The sequence below is a fragment of the Cyprinus carpio genome, chromosome A2 (genome assembly GCF_018340385.1).
Source record: "Cyprinus carpio isolate SPL01 chromosome A2, ASM1834038v1, whole genome shotgun sequence".
NCBI lineage: Eukaryota > Metazoa > Chordata > Actinopteri > Cypriniformes > Cyprinidae > Cyprinus > Cyprinus carpio.
Window position 1 is genome coordinate 19483747 of NC_056573.1, and position 25462 is coordinate 19509208.

Consider the following 25462-nt stretch of genomic DNA (forward strand, 5'->3'; position numbering starts at 1 on the left):
TTTCAGCCGGTGGAGAAAGTGTAGGCGCTGTTGTGCCTTCTTGGAGAGTGACATGGAAGATGCTTCCTCTCTGTAGTACGTTTCATCACTGTTGCTGATGAGACCTACCACCGTTGTGTCATCCGCAAACTTGATGATGTGGTTGAAGCTGAACTTGGCAGTGCAGTTGTGGGTCAGCAGCGTGAAGAGCAGCGTGCTGAGCACACAGCCTTGTGGGGCACCTGTGCTCAGTGTGGTAGTGCTCGAGGTGTTATGGCCTACACGGACTGACTGAGGCCTTCTGGTTAGAAAGTCCAGAATCCTATTACAGAGGGAGGTATTTAGGCCCAGCAGGTTTAGTTTATTAATGAGCTGTTGTGGGATTATTGTGTTGAATGCTGAGCTGAAGTCGATGAACAGCATTCTAACATAGGAGTCTTTATTTTCTAGCTTGATAAGAGCCAGGTCGAGGGTGGAGGAAATTGCATCGTCTGTAGAGCGGTTTGGACGGTATGCAAACAGGAGCAGATCGAGTGTGTTGGGGAGGCTGGTTTTGATGTTGTGCATGACTAACCTCTCAAACACTTCATCATGATTGGAGTCAGAGCTATGGGACGGTAGTCATTTAGACAGGACACAGGTGATTTCTTTGGTAATCTTTTGGTGATTTTTGTGGATTTGTGACATGTGGGGACAACTGCCTGGCTTAGCGAGGTGTTGAAGACATCTGTTAGGACATCTGTCAGCTGTGCAGCATAGTCATTCAGTACACGGCCAGGTATGTTGGACCCGCCTATATCCTATGTAGCCTATATCCAAATAAAGTAGCCTATAATGGACCGAAGGTCTCACCCATAGGCTTACTTCTGCGTTGAAGGAAAAGGTGGATACAGAATGTGAAGATACGTCATGCCGCGTTGCCTGCTGGGGTGTTGCCGCCATTCTGGAAGGATCGCCCTCTGCCACAAATACTGAAATAAATGAAACCTGTTTATCTTTTATTTTGCCTTGAAGTTAAATATTCACATTCTTCATTGTATCATTTGCAAGGAAGAGAAGCCATTTATCGCTTTGCATTATAATTAGATTTTTTCACTTAGGTTTTGTAGAATTTCATTTACAATGTTGATTTGATTATGTGTTGCACGATGGATGCTCACTGCTGCTTCAGTCATCATATGGTGCTATATCCAAATAAAGTAGCCTATGTGTTCAACAAGCTGACAGAAGTCCAACCATTTCTTTGCTGAAAACATTTCAGTGACGAAATATAATTGTTGTCATTGTAAATACTCATTTTAATATCACTGTCTCAGAGCATTAAGTGTTTTCTTTATATAAGAGGAAAACGTTTAATGTGTACATAAACACTTTTCGTTCACATTTTCATTCACATCTGCTTTACAATTTTGTCTTTATCACTGTCTTGGTCCATTAAGTGTTATTTATGTTGAGTGTTGTATATGTCTCTGTTCAAGTTCTGCTAATTTACAAGCAGACTGAGAGTCATACTTGCAAAGGTAATGTTAGGCTAATTATTAAACCAAACAAAACCAAAACTTTCAAAAACACCCAATGTGATTCTTTTATTGAGTGATAGGCAGTGGGTTTAATCAGTGACATTATTAATAGATTTACTATCCAATGTCTTCTCATAAAGAAGAATAAAGAAAGTGACGTGACATATGGCAACCCATACTTGTAATACGTGCTCTGCATTTAACCCATCCAAAGTGCGCACACACACAGAGCAGTGGGCAGCCATTTATGCTGTGGCACCCAGAGAGCAATTGGGGGTTAGGTGCCTTGCTCAAGGGCACCTCAGTCGTGGTAGTGCCAGCCCGAGACTCGAACCTTAGGGTTAGGAGTCAAACTCTCTAACCATTAGGCCACAACTTCCCCAGAAGAAGGCCAAAAAAATTTACAATAGTAACTGAATCAAAAGTATGCCATAATTTCCATTTAGATTTTCCTATTGATTTTATTTTTCCAATTTTAATTATACTTTTTGAGAATAAAATAAAATAAATGAATAATCTAATATGGACAAAACAATGACAATAATAATGAAAGTAACATTAGTTGTTTTGAGATATAAATGGAAATGCAAATTTATTTTCATTTTTGTTTTGTGTGACATTGCTGTCGTGGCCTAATGGTTCGAGAGTTTGACTCCTAACCCTAAGGTTGTGGGTTCGAGATCGGGCTGGCAATACCATGACTGAGGTGCCCTTGAGCAAGGCTCCGAACCCCCAACTGCTCCCCAGGCGCCACAGCATACATGGCTGCCCACTGCTTCGGGTGTGTATTCACAGTGTGTGTGTGTGTGTGTGTGTGCACTTTAGATGGGTTAAATGCAGAGCACAAATTCTGAGTATGGGTCACCATACTTGGCAGTGTCACGTCACTTTTTTTTCCTTTTTTTTTTAATCTCTGCAACCTGCTTCCCTTGGTGTTTTTACAAATAGAAAAGGTGAAAAAACATTTTACATTGTCCAGTTTTCTCTCAGAATGATGATCTGAGTTACTATTGCAATTCTCGATGCAGCATGAATGACATACAATGGTGACATTTTTCACAGTCACGACAGAAAATCAAACTACTGCCCTAAACTCAATTGCCATAAGGCAGTGTGATCCTCCCAGTATGGTGGATAAACAAAGAAGTTTCCCAGAACTCAACGTGGAGTGACGCCAACTTCACATTTTCTATGGAAAACTAATATGATAACTTTAATTCAACATTGAAAATTTATGTTTCATTATTTTGTTCTACTTGAGAATATATGTCTTGCTGCCTGGGTCAAATGTAATACAGATTTTTCGAGAGTTTCAAAAATACTCCGCAATTAAATATTTTCATATAGGGGTTTGAGTCATAAATACACAAGTATTCAGCAAGAGAAGATTACAAAACAAGTTTTTCAGCATTTTTGTTACGCCTGTTGACATCTTTAAATAAAGCATTTTTGTATTGTTTGTCTACATTTGTTCCAAGGCCACATCACATACTGTATGTGTCAAACAGAAGAGAAACAGATAAAAAAAACAGATAATATTTTTCACAGTTTGCTTTGTTGATTAAATACCAAGCATGGCAAGTAACCTCTAAAACAAGAGGTCCTCTCGAAGGCTTCACTTTTGTCTTGTAAGTTTGCACATGGAGCACCAGCTTTCAAGACAAGTATGCATGGAATGAGCCTTTACGTGTGTAGCTGGTAAACCCCCAGTGCTGCGATAACTGTAAGTTAAGATTATCAGTGTGACTCATATGTGACTTATGCAGTTTTTCAACATGTTGCTATACAGAAGCATTCTGTTAAATTCAGAGAGACTTTCATGCAAAATTCCATTCTATTCTTGTAAACACAGATTTATATTGAAACTGAAAGTCTTAAAGACAAGGGAGACGTAAAGAAGACACACAGAGGTCCAAAAAAATTGACAATAGCAACCAAATAAAAAGTGTGCCACAATTTCCATTTTGATTTTCCCATTGATTTTATTTTTCCAATATTAATTATACTTTTTGACAATAATAAATAAATAAAATAAATGAATATTCTAATATGGACAAAACAATGACAATAATAATGACAGTAACACTAGTTGTTTTAAGATATAAATGGAAATGCACATTTATTTTCATTTTTGTTTTGTGTGACACTGGACTCACAACTCATTAGAAAGTCAAACACAATGCTTAAAATTAGCAAGAATATGTTCTCAAGAAAGAAAGAAAGAAAGAAATATACATATATATATTCATTTATCTTTTGGTTCTTTTTTATATTTCTGGATACTTTTTACTTTTTCCATCTAAATCATCTTATTTCATTGTATTTCATTTCATGAGGAACCTTAAACTTTGTCATTGTCATGCATGAGCCTATATTTCATAATTTTTTTATTTCTTTTTTATTTCCTGTTTTATAATTCATATTTACAGAAATAATTGCATAGTATTATTTCTGCAATTAAAACATTGCTTTGACATCTGAAAAATCATTAATATAAAAATGTAACTTCTCTCATTCCCCTGGTAACACATAAGACTGCTGATAAATGCGGTGGTCACAACCACAAAAATATTGTTTGGGAGGTAAGGTCAAATTTTGCACTTGACTCTTTGAGTCTACCAGAATCTGTTATTTGGAATGACTTCCAACACGGTGATTCTCCTTGGATCATACACACAGTTCTCCTCTAGGCCACTGTTCACCATGCCACAGTTAGGAGGAACCCAAGCTGTGTCATATCCAAATCTAAACCAGGTCTTCTGTAAAGGATGACCTTGGTAGTCAATCCTCTTCACCTTTCCCACTCTTACGACGAGTTTGAGAACAGCAAGCCTCTCCCCATTTGAACGCACAGGGTAATGTGAGGCTTTTTCAAAGCTTCTAGTGACATAGACACCAGGTCCCAGCATGCCGTCATATGAAGGAGAGAAGCCCTCGTTCATGATCCTTAGCGCATTCTGCAGCGTAGTGCCATGGTACATTATATAGGATTTTCTGCCGTTATGCCTCATTGGTTGCATGTTAACAAAGAAACACTCAGTGTACATGCAACAAGGACAACAAGGCATCATAGGCACAGCTGTCGGGAACATCTTGCTGCTGTATTCCCAAGACAGTACTCAGTCTGGTAAACAAACCTTCAGATAAATATTGTAGTTCATTAGTTATTTTTGTGGTTTGTATAAAGGAATAGTTCAATAGTTCATATATATATATATATATATATATATATATATATATATATATATATATATATATATATAACCAATTTTTTGATTATCTAAAAGAAGAAAATTTTTTGCCATTCCAAATTTAGTAACAATTACAACAATAATAATAATAATAATAATAATAATAATAATACAAATTTAAGCACAACAGAACAACCAACATACCTCCACGTAGCCGCAGCAGAAATTGACAATTTTACAGATAGTTTCACTTTTATTCTATGACGTCAAGAAGGGTAGGACCACAACCTTTAAACTGAAAAGTTCTGAATTTCAAATATTGGAAATGAACATAAAAAATATGTATATATACGTGGGAATTGATTTTTATTTAGCTGATTTGATTATTCTTTACATTTATTTTATTCTTGCCTTTTAGTTTGATTTAATTCACTGTTGTGTGTATGTAGTGAGAAAGAGTGTCCTTGTGTAAAATCAGTTAAACAAGTTACTGAATGAGAGTTGGTTATTTCAGAAACACGAGGAAGTTATCCTTCAGGTAACTTCACAGTAAATATGCGAGGGAACAGGAACCAGTCATGACATTATCTTTCATTGCTCTAAGTCGCATTATGCATTAGTAAATAATCATCTACACAATCACCAAGTTCATGTACAGTGTAAGTAAAAATAACCTTGCATTAATTCATACAGGCCATATGAGTTTTGGGATTCAGCAGAAACAGAGATATGAATGCATATGAAAAAGAAACCGATAAGATAAACAGTGATGAAAAAGATAAGAGAACAGTGATGAAAGATTAATGGATAGTAATAGAGACACACATATGACAGAAGAAATAAATGAAAGAATAGATATGAGAATGTTGATAATAAATTATTGTTAATAATTTTTTTTATATTTAATTATTAACATTAATTTTGCAGATTCACATTTTGCTAAAATAATAATTATTGGTGATTGATTTGAAATTAGCCCTAATTTCAGTGACTGCTTTTTTAACACATAGTTTTAAATTAGATTTTCTTTGGACAAAAGAAAAGAACAGCATTTGTGACTTGCATTTGCTCAGACAGAACTTGCATAATACTGTCTGTCTACATAGCAAGTGCTAAAACCTCTATAGTCTACACAGTTTGTTGAAGGATGTTATTACAGCTCAGAGAGACCTGTGTCTACAGCCAGAGTAAGTTCCAGCAAAAAAAATCCAATTCCTTGGTCCAAGAAAAAATCTGACCGTTCAAAACCAGGACAAACAATGACAAAGAAGACTGCTTAGAACTGCGGTGACAAATAACCAAGGCTTATCACATGTCTATCTTGATATGAAGAATAGACGTTATACGGTTGAGACCAAATACCAGAGGATATAAACCAAAAAAGCCGCAGGTGATGATGACCTCTAGTGCTCATCAGGTGAAACTGCTGCTGGTAAACTCTAATCTGACTCAATTTTATAATTCAGAAAAAAAAAAAAAAATCCTTAATTTAGCATTAATTTATCAGGATAACACTGGCCATTGTAAATGTACAAGTAATAACATTGTGATTAAAAAAAGAATTTTCATCTCATTAAGGATTAAGGAGCAGTAATTCTTGCTAACACATTCAAGTGTAATATTTTTATTTATTAACTTGATGACTTCATGATGACTTCATTCTGGGAATTCTCTATGCCATAAGATAAATTAATGTGTAAAATAAGTGTAGTAACATTTTCGTACCAGGAGGAAAAAAACAAATAATACTAAAAAGTTTGAATAAACCAAAACTCCAGATGTAAGCTACTGTAGATGATGTATTGTATTTGAAACAAAGGGATACATTTGCCAGAATTTGCTTTGTCATTCCACTAAAAATGTGCGCCGCTGTGAGCAAGACAACTGTTTTTAACACTGAACACCAAATCAGCATATTAGAATGATTTCTGAAGAGTCATGTGACACTGAAGACTAGAGTAATGGCTGCTGAAAATACAGCTTTTCCATCACAGGAATAAATTACACTTTAAAATATATAAAACTGGAAAAAGAGTTATTATGAATTGTAACAATATTTCACAATGTTGCTCTTTTTCAAATAAATGCAGCCTTGGTTACAATTGGAGAATTCTTTCAAAAACATTAAAATATCTTACTAACTTCAATCTTCTGAGTGTGTGTATGTATGTGTATATAGTATAGGCCTATAATAGTACAGTAGATTTGTTTCTTTCACTGTTCGATTAGGTTTTTATGTATTTATTTATTGTGTGTGTGTGTGTGTGTGTGTGTGTGTGTGTGTGTGTGTGTGTGTGTGTGTGTGTGTGTGTGTGTGTGTGTGTGTGTGTGAAAAGATAGTGTTTGGCTTCTTTCAGTGGTTTTGTCAATAGCAGTACTCTGAGTCATTGCTCTGGCTCCGGGACTGAAACCACACCCTTATCCTTATAATTTGAATTCCGCATTGCTAATGCCATAATCATACTTACAAGGAAACGAAACTCAGTCAAGTACTGCCAGTGCCAGCACATCCAAAATCATGGAGGAAACAGCTCCAGCTCTTCATTCAAGTGGATCCACAGATGTCGAGTGTCATGCATGCATCGGAATGAAGCGCAAAGCCGAACAGACCTGTATGGAGTGTGAAGCTTCATACTGTGAGCATCATCTTGTCATGCATAACAGTTTGCACGTGGGAAAGAGGCACAGGCTTGTGGAGCCAAATGCAGTGTTGCAGGAGAACATCTGCCCTGATCATGGCAAAATGCTGTTGGTGTACTGCCGCACAGACCAGCTGTGCATCTGTCACCTGTGCATTACCGATAAACACAGAGGTCATGATGTCATCCCAGTGGAAGAGGAAGTGGCCAATAAACAGGTCAGAAATGTGATTTGAAATGCAAAATGATTTCAGATACCAGCCTATTACCAGTGGCCCATGTCATTTATTCTGTACTATCAGTGCCAATAAAAGTGTTCAAAGGCTTAAAAACACTAGAATTTGTACTACTGAGTTGAACTGTAACTGAACTGAATTTCATTTTTTAAGATTAAGCTGGGGGAGCTGGAGAAGCGGACCGCTGACATAATTGAAGCTAAGGAGAAGGATCTGCAAGAGCTGAAACTAGCTGTAGAGAATTTCAAGGTTAAAGGGCATTTATCTTTGCTTTGAAACTGTAACTGTCTTCATTTTTAATAGAATGGTATTGCTTGCGTAGCTAAAGTTAAGACATCCACTCTGCTCCCTCTTCATTATTAGGCTTCAGCAAATGAGGCACTGGAGAAGAATGAGAAAAATTTCACCGAGCTGATCCAGTGTATGAAAGACAATCAGAGCAAAGTGACAGAGCTGATCCAAGGACAGACAGTGTCTGCAGTGAAGGAAGCTGAGGGATTCATAAACACTCTACAGCAGGAGATCAGTAATATGAGGTCCTCAGGTGCTGATCTAAAACACCTGGAGCTGCTCTCTCATACAAACAATGATGTTCGATTTCTAGAGGTACAGTGATTGAAAATGGCTGTGAAACAGAAATGGATGCCTGTTGAATTGTCTTGTAAAATCTTCAGGTAAAAGTTCAGGTCACATTCAAGTTTTTTTCTCTCTCTCTCTTTCTATAGAGCACTGTGTCTCTGCCTTTGCTGACTGAGTATAAAAAAACATTTGTCTTCCTTGTGCATCCATACAATTCTTTTGAGCGTGATTCCATGGAAGTTAGCGAACTAATAGAAAAGCTAAACACGACCAGCAAGACGAGTTTATTTACAATTTCCAGAAAAGGTTAGTAGAAGATTTCAATCAAATATATTTCATGATTATATTATGGGTGCTTCTCAGTCAAAAGGCTGCATCCTAATGCTGCATAACTCAGCTGCCACATCATCAAGTGCTGACAACGGCTGTCTCAATTTGAAGGATCCTTTGAAATCATCCTTCGTTTTCCATCTGTAATTCAATTATTTTGAAGGACCCACCCTGATCACCCACAATCCTTTGCACGCATACCAATTCACAAAAAAGATGGCACTAAACTTTTTTTCAGTATGTAATGGCAATGGCAACAGGCTGTTTCACTTTAACAGGAATTTAGATAGTATAAAGATTTTTGTGCTGTCATTTTCATGACGTGATTACTAGACTGTCTCTTTCTAGTGTTTAATGCTGAGAAGGACTCCAGGCCAGAAGGACTCTTCAGCCTTCTGATTAAGAAGCACCCACATATACAAATCACCTTAACTATTTTTCTTTGCAGTGAGAAACACTAGAATTGTAAGATCACCTCCACCACAGACAAGAGAGGAGTTTCTGCAGTGTAAGTTTTTCCAATATAGAGCTAAACACACAGAAGAAAATCTTTTTTTTTTCTGATATGGCAAGTAATGCAAGTACCCCCTTATTGATTGTGCTAATATTTTATCTTTTCATCTGTCTACCTCAGATGCATCAAAACTCACTTTTAATACCAACTCAGCACATGAAAGTCTCATCTTGAGGAATGAGAACAGGGAGGTGATAGCCACGCACCTGCTTCAGAACTATCCTGAACACACTCAGAGGTTTAACTGCAGGGCACAAATCCTGTGCAATGAAGGTCTCAGAGGGTCCCCTAAATACTGGGAAGTAGAGATTGGCGGGGGCACTTGGGTCTGCATTGCTGTGTCCTACCAAGGGATCCGTAGAAAAGGCAAGCAGCGTATACTTTTAGGAAGAAATGCTCAGTCGTGGGGACTACGCTGTGAAGGTGTCCATGTAGAATTTTGGCATGACAATAAGACAACATTTTCGAAGTTTCAATCACATGGCTCCAAAATAGGAGTGTATTTGGACTACAGGGCTGGAATCTTGGCATTTTACAATGTTTCTGACAACATGAGTCTCATTTATAAGCACCAAACTATTTTTAAAGAGCCTGTTTATCCTGGGTTCGGACTGGCTGGGAAAGGTTCCTACGTGAAGCTTTGTGATCCAGTGAAAAATGAGACCAAAATGTCCCTTTCTTCTCCATTTAATTTGGGTAGTTTGTAAGCTGTAGTGTTTCTTCAACAAATATGTAATAGTTAATCAGGATTTGGAGGAAGGATGTGGTTTTTGCATGTAGACACTTGGTGGCAGCACTATATAAGTTTTAAATTGAGCCTTTTTAATGTCAGCATCTGTAATTATGAACAGCTTAGGTTTAGCCAAGAATAACCCAAGGAAGCATATCAAAGCAGTGCATTTTGACTGAAAAAAGTCCATGTTTTGTATTGTATGAATCATTACATGATTATATTGGATTTTTAATACTACTTTATATAAAACATAGCAACATGCATAATCCATATTTTTAAGATTACCTGAATGTCCTTATGCTTATTTGTAGCAAGCACTTACTCATTTCATATCTGCTGATCTGAATGGAAATCTGTCATTCTATCTAATCCTTCGCCACATCCACATATTACATCTATTCTGTTCCTGTTCCCACTGTGTCTATATTTTGTTTAGCATTAGTCCATCTCTTCTGTCATACACCCTTCAGGCTGCACTCTTCCACTATCCCAACAGTTAGACTTGCATGGCCTTTTTTCTCCCTGAAACCACACAAATGCACACACACACACACACACACACACACACACACACACACACACACACACACACACATCTCATTGAGTAGAATTTATACCGAGGTGAGGACCAGAGGGTTGGCACAAGGGACAACTCCAAAGCCTGTCACCTCCTGCCCTTCCCCCTGCCACCACCCTTCCAAACACAAAATCAGCCTGGGGCAAGTGTAGGGCAGACACGGTTTCAACAGAGCAAACAGTGACAGAGCAACAGAGAGACGTGGGAAATGTGTGTAGAGGGAAGGATAGGCACTAATAGCGATTATCATAGAGAGGGAGAGAAAGTGTGCCTTGGCCCTCAGGGAGCCCATTTACAGTTCCGTCCAATCACAGACATCATTTGCAGCCTGTATTATCCTTTTATGAGTGACAGGGATTTTAAAATACTCTATTATGAAAGAAACCATTTCTCTCACTGCCAAGGACACTGACACTAGTCTCTATAAATACCCGTTTTTAAACACTGAATCACTGTATAGACTCAAAATGCTAGTCACAAACACCTCCTAGCAATTACCCATCAGGCAGATGCTGAGTTCTGTCACTTACTGCTAACAAGGTGCATGACTGTCTTGATGCTGTTGGAGTAAGTTGTATAATACACAGTTTAATGCATCCTCTTTAATAGAGAGGTTTGGGTGAATATTAGATTTTTTTATATATTATATATATATATATATATTTTTTTTAATTTTATTAGCCCTATAGTCTTTAGTTGCTAGTTAGTTGCAAGTTGTCTTGGGGGAGGGACTTACTCATTCTAGGGAGCATTTGATTGTACAATAATTTGTCTAGTGCAGGGTGAGTCATTAGTATTTTTGGTCTGTTTTCCCAGAGAAAGACTGTAAATGTGTTCGGCGTATATGCTAAAAGTGAATTTTGTCAATATTTAAGAGCACACTAACATATTTATTAGCCTCAAAGTTTATCCCCTAAAAAAAAAAAAAAAAAAAAATTACTTGTGCATACTTTTAAGAGAATATAAAGTATAGACAGAAAGTAATATTTTAAATGTATTTAAATATATTTGTAAGGAAACATTTGTATTGCAGAAGTTGCAATTTAGTACACATATATTTAAATGAAATATGAAATAAAATTAATAATCAAGTACTTCACATGCGCTTAAGTATGTTAGTCAACCTTTCTAAATAAATGTAATCGTTTAAAGCATGACAAAATATTAAAACATGATTTAAAATTTACTTTAAAGTAAAACATTTTTAAATTTGACATTATTACAATGTGCACTTAAATAAATACATGTGTTAAGAAACAGTCCTGAAAGTGCACTTTAAGTACACTTAAGTAGCCTTTTATTTCATTATCTAAAAACACTACAGTTTTTTAAATATACTTTTAAAATGCAAAGTACACTACAAGTGCCTGTTAACTTATCTGTGCCATACACTTAAATATACTGAATATGAGTAAAAAAAGGACTTGAGTCATGTTCTAATCCAGGCACAAACCTTGCGTTTGCATTATGAATTCATCGCTTTACATAGATATATGCACACTTGTGTGTGAACTCCTCTCTTAGCCCTCCTCCTCCTCTCGCTGGCTCTCTTCAGTATTATATGTTTATAGGCATTGGCTGAGAGCGAGCGTGCAGTATAGCTGCTCCTGCTTGATAAGGAAAGGAAGAGGAGAGGGCGCTGGACGTCATGGCATCCAAAGACACCGTCGCAACTGCTTTTCTCACCGTGAGTCGGGAAATGACAGGTGATTAAATCCAATAGCTCTTTTTTCCTCTTCCTATACGACATCCGTTACGCGCACCATGGGATTTGTTAAGCGCGTCCCCGCTCTCGGCCGGTGCTTTGTGTTTTATTGGTTTGAAATCCTCACAGCGCTGAATGTTAGATAAGGTGGTAGATTTGTGGAGATGTAAAGATTTCTCATACAGATTGGATGTGCCTAACGGTAGAAAAATTAATTTTGCGTGTAAGCGTGTGTGCTTATTGTCGCCTTAATGACGGTCACTTCTTGTCCATCTTCAAAAGACAACATTTGTGCAAATCGATCAGTTGGTTTCATGTACGTGTATGTGTCTGTTGCGTTTGCCTGCAGTGTGTAGGTAGTTGTGTGTGTGTGTGTGTGTGTGTGTGTGTGTGTGCGTGCGTGTGCGCGCATGATGCTGTTCTCCCTTTGATGTGTCTCGGATATGAGTTACTTTCAGTTCTTTACACATTTGCGAATCGCTGCTGACGCAAGTTCACGGAGAGACTGATACACTTCAGTCACATTCATCATGTGTGTTTAGGGCTAACCGAACACACACTCATCATAGAGGCCGTCATCTTAGCGCACGGTGATGCGCCCTCACACTACTGACACATACAATGACACTGAACACACACTGGTACTGTTAATTACCTTCGCACATTATTATCTTCCTTTGGTAATTAATCCCTATTACTAACCCAGTATTTACTGTCCTGCTCCCAGGCGCTTGCGCTCTCTATTTCAATTTCCATTTAGTGCACTGGGGGAAAAAGCAATGCTAAAAATGATAAATTGTTAACTGGTTAACTTAACCTTACCATATAGGCCGGTTTTTTTTTTTTTTTTGTAAAGTGTCAATACATACTGTTACAATTATATAAGGGTTATCACTTTAATTTGTAGGGTAGCCTATAGGACCAAATTTTTGGAACCAGTTGGCTATACAAGGGGACGGTAATAGGCTCCCATTGCTTTGGGTCCGGGACTATGTACCCGTTTGTCTTTCCCTGATGATGGCTCTGCATAAAATATTTTAAAGTTTATAATTTTTATAAGTCCCCTAATTATTTGCTTGAATTTTTTGAACTGATTAAAAAAAAAATCGAATTTTTGTTATCAATTATGTACATTACATTGGAGTGTTTAAGTTATTTATTTCATGTTTATTGCATTATTTTGTCATGTACAGTGTTTGTGATGATATTTGTGTGGGTGACACTGTTCATTCTATTACTGGCCACTGGAAAGGCGAATTTTGATGAATTGTGAGTCATCATGTGGCCTTCCATTGTACCATCTGTATCATTATCAGTATGTTTGCATTAATCTTTTCTAATAGCTCATATAGGTTGGCATTTTAATATTATTTTTCCTTTTGGAAAAGCTAGAAGGTCAACAAAAATGGTGACCAGTCACAACACCTAAAATATACACTTTCTTATGCATACTTAAGTGTAAATTCAGAACAGTTAGGCCACTTTAGACAACAGTCATGTCAATACCAATATGCCTGAATTCATGCAAATGAATTTTTAACCTAAAATCTTGATGTGTTAAAAAGCTAATGTTAAAAGTAGAGCAAACAAGTAGCATTAACAGATAAGGCAATAAAATGGGATAATGTACAGTCAGTTGGTCATCATTGCGAAATAAACCCACAACAAAGTGATGTTGATGTCAATGCAAAGCTTATTTCATGGCTATGTGCTAAATAAATATATCAGTGGATGTGGATAATTGATTTGAGCTGAAATTATTGGATTATGTGAGAAGAAAGAGACTATAGAATGATGTGAGAAACATGAAACTGATGTAGTGTTTAGACAAATATACGTCATTGCATGATAAATATTTGACCGGGCAGAATGCAGCATTTCAGAACGATGCTATTACCTAAAATAAAAAGTCCAGTGTAAAGTGAGAAATTAGCAATGATCACATTTAACAAAATAAAACATTAAATTGGTAACATTATTAAAAGGTGAAAAATAAGATTAGATATGACAATAATAGTTAGCAAAGGTTTAGAAATAGAGGAATAGTGGACATGACTGATCACCTACCACAATATGAAGGACAGTGATTGAAGACGTTCTGTGCTGCTAGAAAATAGCAGCCTTTAGATTCCCCTAATAAAAAGGGGAGCAAAGTCACAAATGTGTGGTCTCTCTCTCTCTTTCCATCTTTTTTTTTCTTTCAGTCTCCACTTCTTTCATCTGATCGAAATCTCACTCCATCACTTATTACATGTGTTTTATTTCTTTCACTCTTCTTTGTGCACATTTACATATCCCTACCCCATTTACCCATTTATTTATCCCCCCGTGACTCGCTGTAATGGAAACATGTGCTCTAGTTTGGCCATTTGCTGTTCTTAGTGTCAGTCAGAAAGGCTTGGATCTCGTGACTGGGTCTTACACAGATTAATGTTGATTGCGACTGCATTAACTGTTTGTCTTGCTCTGATCCTTCTCTCCCTCTTTCCTCTGTTATTCCTTCCTCTGCTTGCTTGCCTTTCTCTTCCTTCTCTGAGTCTTTCCTCTTGGTAAAAGTTTAAAATGCATATTCCAGGAATTAGATCATAAGTGTCATATACATGAGAAGCCAGATAATAAGAATGACTTTTCTCATTTATTTTCTGCTTTTGCTTTGAAGGACATCTTGAGCTGCTTTTTATTTGTGTGTTGCTATGTACAGTATGCATGCAGAAAAACCACCTACGCAAGTGGAAAAGGTGTAAAAATAAAGCATATGGGTGTAAGGAAGTTATTTTCTAACCCTACGTGCAGTGGAAATATGTCTTGAGAAAGATAGAGAGTTTCTACTGCCATTAATGCATCGCCTTTCTATTTGCAGAGAGCATCAGACGAGTTATTGACAAGACATCAATCAAGCTGGTGAGAGCTATCAAAGTAGAGAACAAGAATGGCAAATCAGAAGATCGGATTCTGGTAAAGCACTACATTTAACTTCACTACTACATATGTCCTCAAAGGAACAGCTGACGCAAATTGAAATTGTGTCATCATTTACCATCAAGTAATTCCAAATTTTCCAAAACTTTAATTCTTCAGTGGAAGACAAGTGGAGCAAATGTAATATATTTGATTGTTTATGTACAGTATGTGTATTACATTTTTGGTGTTATAAATTTTTCATGTTGAATATATATAAATAAAATATGGTTGCTACATATAATACCATATAAAAATTATCATATAGATATTATTAATGTGTGCATATACACCTTTTATGTAATTTTTTTATATACACCATGTATCATATATGGAAATATCACTTTTGATACAGGGCTATATATATATGTATATGTGTGTGTTTGTGTGTGTGTCATATACTACATTTCTGTATGGAGTGTAATTCTTTATTTTACATATAGTTACAATGAAAGAGAACTGAAGCTTTCAGGCCTCAATAAAGAATGCAAAAGCATCATAAAAGAATCAAAGAGATGTTTCTAACTTCTTCTGAAGTCATGAACAGACTGAAATGCAAGGCAATTTAAGAAATTTAAAAAGTCCTTCACTGATGATCTTCACTTCTAGTTCTAGACTGGATCTTTGAATCAGTGTGTTGAACTCAAGAACTGAATCAGTTTGATTCTTGAATGACTCATTCAGACCATTCAGCACTTAACTGTGAATATAAGCAACCTGGTGCTTACTAAAATCTGTAAGCTTCAGTCCCTGTTCTGAAACAGTGTTCCACAAAAGAAAGAAAGTCATACAGATTTGGAACAACATGAGTGTGAGTTTTGAAATTATGTCCGAATTTTCATTTTTGAGTGAAGTAGTCCTTTTAAAACCCATCAGCATTGGGTAAACATGTGCATCCACTCTGTGCCTTTATTTTGTGCTTCTATTATGCAGCAGTAACAAAAACAATGAGCCTAAGACTTTAACCTTTCCTCCTCTGTAATGGGGTGTGCAGTGTTTACTGCCTGCTGGTTGGGTTGTTTTTGCCAAGTCCATTTGTAGAATGGGCAGTGGAATCAATGATAAAAGCAATGTACGCACAATGGTGCACACACACAAACAGAAATTGTTGGAGACCAGACCCCTGCTGAGCTGTGAGCATTACTGTGGCCACTGAGTCTTGGTGGCTCAGAGGGACCGACCTACTCTGGAAGGAGTGTGTGTGAGATGAAGGATGGTGAGAGTAGAGGTGGCATACGAATGCCAGTGTGTGTGTTTGTGTGTGTGTGATTGTCACTTTAAGACCCTTGAAAGCAGCTGGAGACTTTAAATGCCATGGTTTGGAGCCACAAAAGCTAAATTAATCATCCAGATCGGTTTCAAACACACACACACACACACACACACAGAGTGAATGAGTTGACCGAGGTGAGGAATCAAACTCACTTCCTGCTAAGTGTCAGTGGACTGATGTTGACACAAACCCTGAGGGAAGTTTTGGTGTAGAAACAATTTTGACTCAGAAATTGCTAGTGCATTTTACAAATGATTACAAAAATCAGAAACTAAAAACTGAAATAAACCACTGTGGTGAAAATCTATTTTTAACGTTGTGTGAATGTCTATCTGCTGGTTTTATTATGCTTCAAGATATACCATGTGCAAATTTGTTAAGATCACTGCTGAGCATTGTCTACTTAAAACTTCAGTGTACCAAAGACAGTGTCAAAAATGCGGTTTGACACCAACCCTGTTTTTAAATATTTCATTTTGATTATCAAAGATGATTTTTAAGGGATACAATTAGTCAATGCAGGGTGACTTTAACTTCGAAAAATCTTGTTATATTGTTAAATCATTGTATTTAAAGGGATAGTTCACCCCAAAAATTAAAGTTCAGTCAATATTCACTCACATGTCGTTTGGAATCTGTCTGTCTTCTTCTGTTGGACACACAAGGAAAAGTTTAGCAGAATGTTCCTGCTTCTCTTTTCCATTCATTAAAAGTGAATGTAGACCACAGTACAAGTAAATGATAACCGATTTTTCATTTTTGGGTGAACTATCGCTTTAACCTCACCCCTCCTGCCAGTCTGCCTTTGTTCCTCTTCCTCTTTCTGACTCTATCCATTTATATTAGCATCTTCTTCACCCTCCCCCCTCTCTGTTGTGTCTTAGATAGCTATTTTTTCTTTCTCTGTCATTGTTCTGTTCTTCACATTATATGCTTCACACTATATACTCAGGCTTGCTTCTCTGTTCTGTCAGATTGATGTCAAGTGTGCATTTTCAGTAGTCTAATGTGCTTATGATTGTGGATGGTTAGAAATTGTGCCCAAAGAGCAAAGCAAATTTAAATGTAGGTCCGACACTATGACGAGAGCTTGGGGGTACACAAAAACATGCACACACACGCACACACACACGCACACATACACACACACACACACAAACACACACACACACACACACACACACACACACACACACACACACACACACACACACACACACACACACACACACACACACACACACACACACACACAGATACTGTGTAGAGATATTTACTTGTGGTCTGTCACTCGCTGCTCCTTTACCCCAAGGGGATTTTGTGTGTGTGTGTATGTGTGGTGGTATGCCAATTGTACCAGCTTACAAACACACCCTCATCAACACACACATTCACACACACACACACACACACCCACACACACACACACACTGGCCCCAATACAGCTGTGTAGAGCACTCAGCAAGACATCAGCTCAAGCCTTGGGTCACAGCACTAAAAATATCGCTCAAACCACATTTTACTTGTACATGTTCACTGAGAGATCACACAGTCTTATGTGCACACACACATATACAGTATATATTTTGTGGACCCACAGCAGAGAGCGATGGTGTGATGTTGGAAGAGGGGATTGGATAAAAGCTGGGCTTGGTGAACAGGAACACACCAGGCAGAGGCTCACAAGAGGGGGCAATGGAGAGAGAGTTAGTGAGGGGGTGGGCGGCAGAGGAGATTGTTTGTTTTGAAGCCCCAAATCTCACTTTTTTTCCTCTTTAATTATTTACCTCGGTCTGTCGCTTCAGTTTTCCTCTCCTGTAGAATAATAGGCCAATTAAAGACTGTGATCGCCATAGTGAGTGACATGAAGACTTTCTTAGATAGAGGCTGTCCGCACCACCACCCTGTCTGCTGGACCGTACTCATGCGGAACAGTTCCTAGCTGCAATGACTAGCTTAGTGGCATGCTTAAGTTCCGATGCAGTGATTTTATTTGGATATTTCTCACAAGATTTTGTGTTGTTTTGAAATGTATGGCTGTCATTGAGTAGTTGACAGTGCTGGTATTGTCCTGCAGTGTGACTTGCAATTAACTACTTATAACAACATTTTTAAGTCTTATATAATTCAAATTGTAATTTCAATTGTATAATTTTTATTGGAATAATTACTTGACAAAATGCATTTGTCGCTCTGCAGAAGTAATTGCAAAAAGATCTGACCATTAAAATGGTGAAAAACTAAGCTGTGAAATAGCGAACAGTCACAGCACCTAAATATTACGAGAACATTTTAGTGCCATGTTGAAATAATAATAAAAATGATTTTGAGAATAAAGTTGTTAGCTTCAAGAATAATTACACCTTTTATGAACAAAAAGTCAAAACATTTTGAAGATAAAGTCATTATAAAACATTTTAGAAGAATGTTCCCTTTGTGACTTTATTACATGTCAAATCGTCAAAGATTACATGTGACTTATTATCTTTATTAAAGCAGCACTCTGTATTAAATACCAGATAAACTTTATTTAACATCATATTTACAGAAGTGCACATACTGAATATATTGTTTACAGCTGATGTTGGTATAGTAGCTTAACCTGTACTTAACCCAGAATAATCCTTTAATGTGCTGATCAGTTCACATTAGATTTTTAAATATAAAAACTAACAAGGATTATGGGTGTATCACTCAGGGTAATGAGCTTTCTCTGGTCTAAGAAGCATCTTAGAGTTGCACAACTGCTGCATTATGATTAGTAGTGGCTGGATAAAGACGAGTAATGTGATACGAGGTGCTTAAGGAGAAGTTTGCGGTGCAAGGATAGCTTGTGGAGATGTTGAGAGGCAGTGACTTTGGGGGATTGCACTGCAGTCTGGACGGATGTGATACAAGAGACAAATGGATCCACATCCAAGGAGGAAAAGTAAGAGATATATAAAGAGTAAATATGGTGTGAAAAGTATCCTTTTTGGTTTGTTTATCTGCAGAGTATGACCTAAAGCTGAGAGTATTTTTTTAAAATACCCTAAATTATCTTTTAATATATACTTGAAATGCACAGTTGTGTAATATATTGAGTGGATTCCATTCAAAAGTGTGCATTATTATGCAATACTTTTAAAGAGAGCACTTGAATTAAACATTTTAATTTGAATTCTGAATGTTGCCTTGAAATTCTGGCATTTAGATTCTTATACTGTAGCAAGCAAAACTTTTGAATCAATTTTGTCTTTAATCCCTGCTTTTTTTGTACTTCAGTAAATAAATGATATATAATATAATAAATAAATGATAACAAAATAATAAATAAATAAATCCAGCTACTGGAATCTGTTCCACCACCCAATGGTAAGAGATTTATTTTTTATTTTTTTTGTTGTAGTGGTTTAAAAGTATGTGGATGAATCTTAACCAGCATTAGTTAGATAAATATTAGAACCTGCTTGTATAAGAAACATGGGAGGAACAAAATCCAAGGGCAAGCAGTCCAGCTGCCAAAAAACAAATGGTAATAAAATGAAATTGTTAAAAGTATTAATAAAAATGATTAATTGAATAAATATTTATTGTTGTATTGTAAGTTGTAAGTTTTATTATCTTACACAACTTTGCTTCTCAATTAAATTTATCTTGCTTTCACCAGGAAATAAAAAAAATAATACAATATTACTTATTCAAAAACAGTACAAAAAAAGGTATACAATAGGTTTTGGTGAAAAACAGTACAAATATAATGTATTATTTAACAGAAATCCCGAACTTGGCTGTTGGTCTACTGTGCACGACTGCACATTCATGAAACTCAATTATCACAGCAGTTTACTCTGACTGTTATAATATATGGCACGTGTCACATGGGACCATTCGTTAATGCTTTTGTTTTTTTGTTTTTTTTTTTAAGCTTGATGTTGGTCACTATTCATTGCCATTATAAGCGAGTGCAAACAGGACTTTTTTTTTAAAGTCTCCTTTTGTTGTTCCGAAAAAGAAAGTATGGTATAAGGCCATGCAACAACACCAGGTTGAGTAAATGATAAATGAATGGGTGAACTACCCCTTCAACTAAAAAATAAGACAAAAATACTCATCAAGACCAGGACTGCAATGCAGATAACTACATAAGAAACATATTTCCTCCGGTCGTAAGCTTTTAGCCCCTCCTCTCTGTCTTTGTCTTTCTGTCTCTCTTTTATTTCCTCTCTTGTTCTCTCACTCTGGGCTTTAGTTACAGCTTTGATTACAAGACTTTTAATCATCAGTGAATCTGGAGCACACAGCATTTCAGCCCTGATACATCCTTCCTTCTATCCTCCTTTCTCACGCTTTATTCCTCTCCTCTCTTCACCTCTTAAGTTTAGTATAGTTAAGACACGGACCTGCCACGGGAGTAGATCCACGCTCTTTCTCTCACCTACAAAAGCTGACAGCCGAAATGGGTCTGTTTTCTCAGAAAACAGACCCATTGATCCCTGCTAGTCATCCCAATGATCCCTGCGTGGAAGCAAGTCGGTGTGATGTGTCTCAGAAGAGATGTACAGAGGCATGTTTGGAGCAATCTGACGCTCTTTTAGAGTCTCCTGGGCACAGCGCTGATGTGTCCCCAACACCCTTTGAATTATGGGTCGTGTTTGAAGTGTCAAGCCAGATCCCTGACATCGAATGATTAATATAAACCCTATCCCTTCTTTACACACAAACCTCCCCTCCCTCACACACACACACACACACTCACACACACACACATATCCTCGTATCTCTCATTCTTTGAAGTCGGTACTGAGAGGTGGTGATGATTTTTAGGGTAAGTGTTGAACCAGTCTGATCTCCTCAGGCTTGAATGGTCTATGAAAGCCATACCTTCCTCATCAGCGATTGCAGGATGAAAGTTTTTTCTTTTCTGGGTGTCCGTCTCAGTCAAACCACCTTAACTTTGACCCCCTACTCAGAGGACATTGTTGCAGACAAACCCAACATCGCCTGGCCCCATCTTCTGTAGTTTTTGTCACAAAGATGCTTACTCAATGTGGCTCGGATCCAATAATGAATACTAATGTTGATATCATATGCTGGATGCAATATTCTGTATGGCTCGACAGCAGGGTGAGTAATGTGCATCGTAGCTTAACTCCTGCATTCATTACCATGTGATCAGCCTCTGTCCCCACCCATGCAATATGTTAGGTAGTCTTTGATGTATTCTTATCCATTCCTTAATTGGGGGTCCCCCCTCATGCATCCATCCGTGCAAACTCGGTCAAGTCCAAATACCCCAGTGGGCTTTAATAATTAATGTGGCTGTTTACATGCCAATCTTTTGTGTCTGCTTCCTTTGATAGTAAAGCCTTTGATGAGTAGATGACGCTTTCTGGTTCTCAAACTGACTTTTCCTTCTTCTATCTGTCTCTCTCGCATCATCTCTTTTTCTTGAGGAGTGTATTTATATAACTACGGTTTTTTTTTGGCCTGTTATTGAGTTTTGAGGTGCACTCATGATCAATGGTTGTGTCTCTGTTAAATCTGACAAAGCATCGAGAACTTCCTTTAAATAAAATGCCCAAACTTCAATTCAACCCCAGCCGCCATCAAACCCTATACGAATACCCACCATCAAAGCCTATTGAAGACTTTATTAAAGAGAAATCTGGGATCTCCATCTCTCTTTTCTTCTTCTTGGTGGGGTGCCATTAGTAATACATTGGAGGGAGGCCTTGAAGAAACGAAAGCGACAGGGCAGAAAGAGAATAGATGAGTGAAGGAGGATGAAGAAAACAGGGGGCCTAGGTTGTGGGAGCTGCACTGAATCAGAGGAAACAGGAATTTTTTGAGTTGAATTGAAGAGAGAATTTGAGAATATACATAGTAGATCCGAAAAAGAACATCTTGAGACAAGTAGAAGAGTGTTGGAGAGGAAAAAAGGGCAGTAAGATGGAAATTGGTTGATGTTTAGATCAGTAGTTCTAAACCTTTTTGACTTAAAGGCCCGCATGGTCTTCTACAGCATTCAAATGACCCCTGTATAATATTACATTGATATTAATTATTTTTTATAATAACATATTGATTTAAATTATTTTAATTAATCCTGCAGGCCCCTAGTGGGCCTTGGCCCCCTTGGTTGAAAACCACGGGTTTATATCATGAGGAAGGGTTAGATTGGTTTGAGGGGTGTGACAAAGGCCTAAATGAAGTATGCTAATGAAGAATTTAAATTATGAATGAGATTACGAGGTTTATCCAGACCTGACCATGCTATTTCACATACTCGCTCTCAAAATATAGGACAATCCTTCTTTTTATGTTTCTGTAATCCTCAGACATCACACAAATCCTTATTTCTTCCTCTCTGCGCCTATTCATCTGTCTGTAACACTGTTCGCCTCACTTCAGCACACATGTGAAATCCATAAGCGATAGCACCCGTAGAAGCGGCCAGTGTACACCGTTTCTCCATAATTTTGTTATAGCACTGAATCATTATTAAAATGCTTTGTGAATTTTCTTAACTCTGTAAAACAATGGTCTCAAACTCAATTCCTGGAGGGCCACAGCTCTGCAGAGTTTAGCTCCAACCAGCTCCAACTCTCACACCTGCTTGGAAGTTTCTAATAAGGATTTGATTAGCTGTATCAGGTCTGTTTGATTAGGGTTGGAGATGTGGCCCTCCAGGAATTGAGTTTGAGACCACTGCTGTAAAGCCTGATATATGAAATGATAGTCAGGAAATCTATTTTTTAAAATGGTTTGTTGAACCTTTAGATTAAAAAAAAAAGTTTTATGAGTATCAGGCTTTTACAGCTCATATAGTATGATATAGGAGCTCATACTGTTGGAGGAAAAAACACCTCAATTTAAGGCCCAAACTGAGCAAAAGGATGCAATTTGGTGCAGTTGCAGATATTAATATAGCCCAAAGGTAAGATAAAGTAATGTAGATCAATGAGATCTTTATAACAGCAGACTACTTGCATGAAATTCTTATATATCAGTTGTCACTCTATATCTCCCAATAATATGATATTTAAATTTAGATGATATTAAAGTTAGGTGATATTTAAATGATTCGTTTATTGTCAAAGCTCTTTAGGTTTTATTGTTGGGGCAAAACAAACATAATGCAATACAATGATGACTGAGAGATGTACAAATAAATGTTCCACAAAAGCCTGATGTATCTGATGTATGTCACGGAAAGTGGCTAATCAGAGCTCACAATGACAAAATAACAAACAAAATAATCTTTAATCCATCAACACAAGAGAAACAGATTTGCAACACATCTGAAATACGACTTTCAGACAGGGCACAATTTTCACACAGGAAACATGGGACTATAAATACTAAACCATATGATGACTAAAAGGCTAATTAATGGTCAACAGGTGAACTGAATATGATAATCTCTCGCACACACTGGGAAACTAGGTCAAGCAAAGCACTGAAGACAAAAATTAATGCACTTTATTTATTGAGCTTTCATCCTTTCTTTTGCCTCTCAGGTTTTGGCAACATGGCGGCTATACCTCATGGTCCCCAAGATACCAACCAAGGTACGGTAAGAAATTACACACCACCTGTCTGCTTTGTCTCAAAGCACTGCAGTAATCTGGTTTAGCATGACTTATGTAGAAAGATGCTCATTTTCACCTCAGGTGGAACAAACGTTCAACTTCCTGGAGATTCGGGCACTGAACACCCACCTGGATAATCAAGTAGGAAAAGCGTTTACAGGGCTCCAGTGTTTTAGCTTTTGTGGCCAGATTTTTCTTGCACTTGTTCTCTCCATCGTTTTGCTTCACTAAAGCGTGTTCTTTTTCTTACAGGTTGTCATAGAGACAGACAAGTCCACATATTCCCTGAAGCTGCAGTCTAATGACCACCTAGATCAGCTGATTAGCCACATCAACTTTGCTCTCTCTAGGATCTTCAACAACTCCATCTACACGTAAGTATCCCAAGAACCCCATAGGTTTACTGTGGTTCCACATAGCATGGCTTTGACTGAACAGCATAATGGTCCACATTGCAGCTTATTCGGGTGAAAAACTGCCCACTCAGACAGGAATAAACTGACTGACACAAAAAGCAACCAATCACAATTTGCTTTGTATTTGCATTGCATTTAGGGGCAGGTTTGTTTAATATAGATTATATCACAATGGTGATTTGGTAAATAAATAGTTCACCCAAAAATGATTACTCACCCTCCACTTGTTCCAAACCTGTGTAAGTGTCTTTCTTCTGCTGCACACAACAAGATATTAATAATATGAGTAACAGTTGATGGTAGCCATTGACTTTTTCATACTATGGAAGTCTATAGCTACTGTCAACTGTTTGGTTACCAACATTCTTAAAAATATATATTTTTGTGTGTGTTCAAAAGCTGAAAGAAATTCATATAGGTTTGGAACAACTAGGTGAACTGTTCCTGCCAAAAAATGCTGCCGAAATTTGCTATATTATTTATACATTGCAAAGTGAAATATATAGTTTGTCTTATGGATATCTAGCTAACTAATGCTGAATATTTTTTCATTAACCTAAAATAGTTATTATTTCATTTTCTCCATTAAAACAAATCTTTGTTCACACTTACACACAAACCTATGTGTCCTTATTTTTGGAAATCGTATAAAAAAACAGCCAATCAGATTAAATCCTATCAGATCAAAATGTGCAATATGCCTCGGACGCATATTGCAGCAAATGTCTTAGGCAGAGACTAGCGCTGTTGCAGTCTATATGTGCTTATACCGTCTGAACAGAGATGTAAATCTGATTTCTGTCACCTTTGCACTGTATCTCATAGTGCTTATGTAGTTTTTTGGAGAATCCATAATGCTGTCTATAGGAGTTGGTATCTGCTAGAGCAGCAGGGGTGTGAGGTATACTGCTGAGCAGTTAATTGAGAGATTTTCTCATATTCAGACCGGAGGAGATTAGTGCAATGCATAATAGCGCTCTTTTTCTGTCTCAGTGTTCAACTCTCTCGCTCTCTTTCCTGTTTCAGCTCTTTGGCCAGGTGTTCACATGCTGGGGCAGAATAACTGAGATTCTGATGCATTGTGAATCCCCCTCTACCCTCTCCCTCTTCTTTTTCAGCCCCTCCATCTTTCACGCAGATGGAGATGTTACTGACGGAAATCTGAAATTTTCTCCCAGCTCTGAGAGTTCAGTGGAGACGCAAAGGGCATGTGGTGAGAGAAATATAAGTACATGTAG

General features: G+C 37.3%; 2 protein-coding genes across 4 annotated transcripts in view; both read left to right on the plus strand.

Moving 5' to 3' along the window:
* The first annotated feature begins 7171 nt into the window (after positions 1-7171).
* On the plus strand, positions 7172-11310 carry LOC109098956 (tripartite motif-containing protein 16-like). Its single transcript, XM_042777541.1, has 6 exons — positions 7172-7547; positions 7719-7814; positions 7929-8171; positions 8291-8450; positions 8923-8982; positions 9109-11310. Exons 1-6 carry the CDS (start codon positions 7209-7211, stop codon positions 9693-9695), a joined length of 1485 nt encoding a protein of 494 aa, XP_042633475.1. The 5' UTR covers positions 7172-7208; the 3' UTR covers positions 9696-11310.
* Positions 11311-11816: 506 nt separating this feature from the next.
* LOC109109119 (capping protein, Arp2/3 and myosin-I linker protein 3-like) overlaps positions 11817-25462 on the plus strand; it is a 48088-nt gene continuing 34442 nt past the window's right edge. For 2 of the 3 annotated variants that reach the window (XM_042777557.1, XM_042777560.1), the window contains exons 1-6: positions 11817-12004; positions 14864-14958; positions 23737-23787; positions 23890-23949; positions 24061-24182; positions 25343-25437. In XM_042777557.1, the coding sequence (XP_042633491.1) occupies positions 11947-12004; positions 14864-14958; positions 23737-23787; positions 23890-23949; positions 24061-24182; positions 25343-25437 (481 nt within the window). In that variant the 5' untranslated portion in view covers positions 11817-11946. The remainder of the gene's footprint in view (positions 12005-14863; positions 14959-23736; positions 23788-23889; positions 23950-24060; positions 24183-25342; positions 25438-25462) is intronic. The other variant, XM_042777547.1, reaches the window with a different exon arrangement.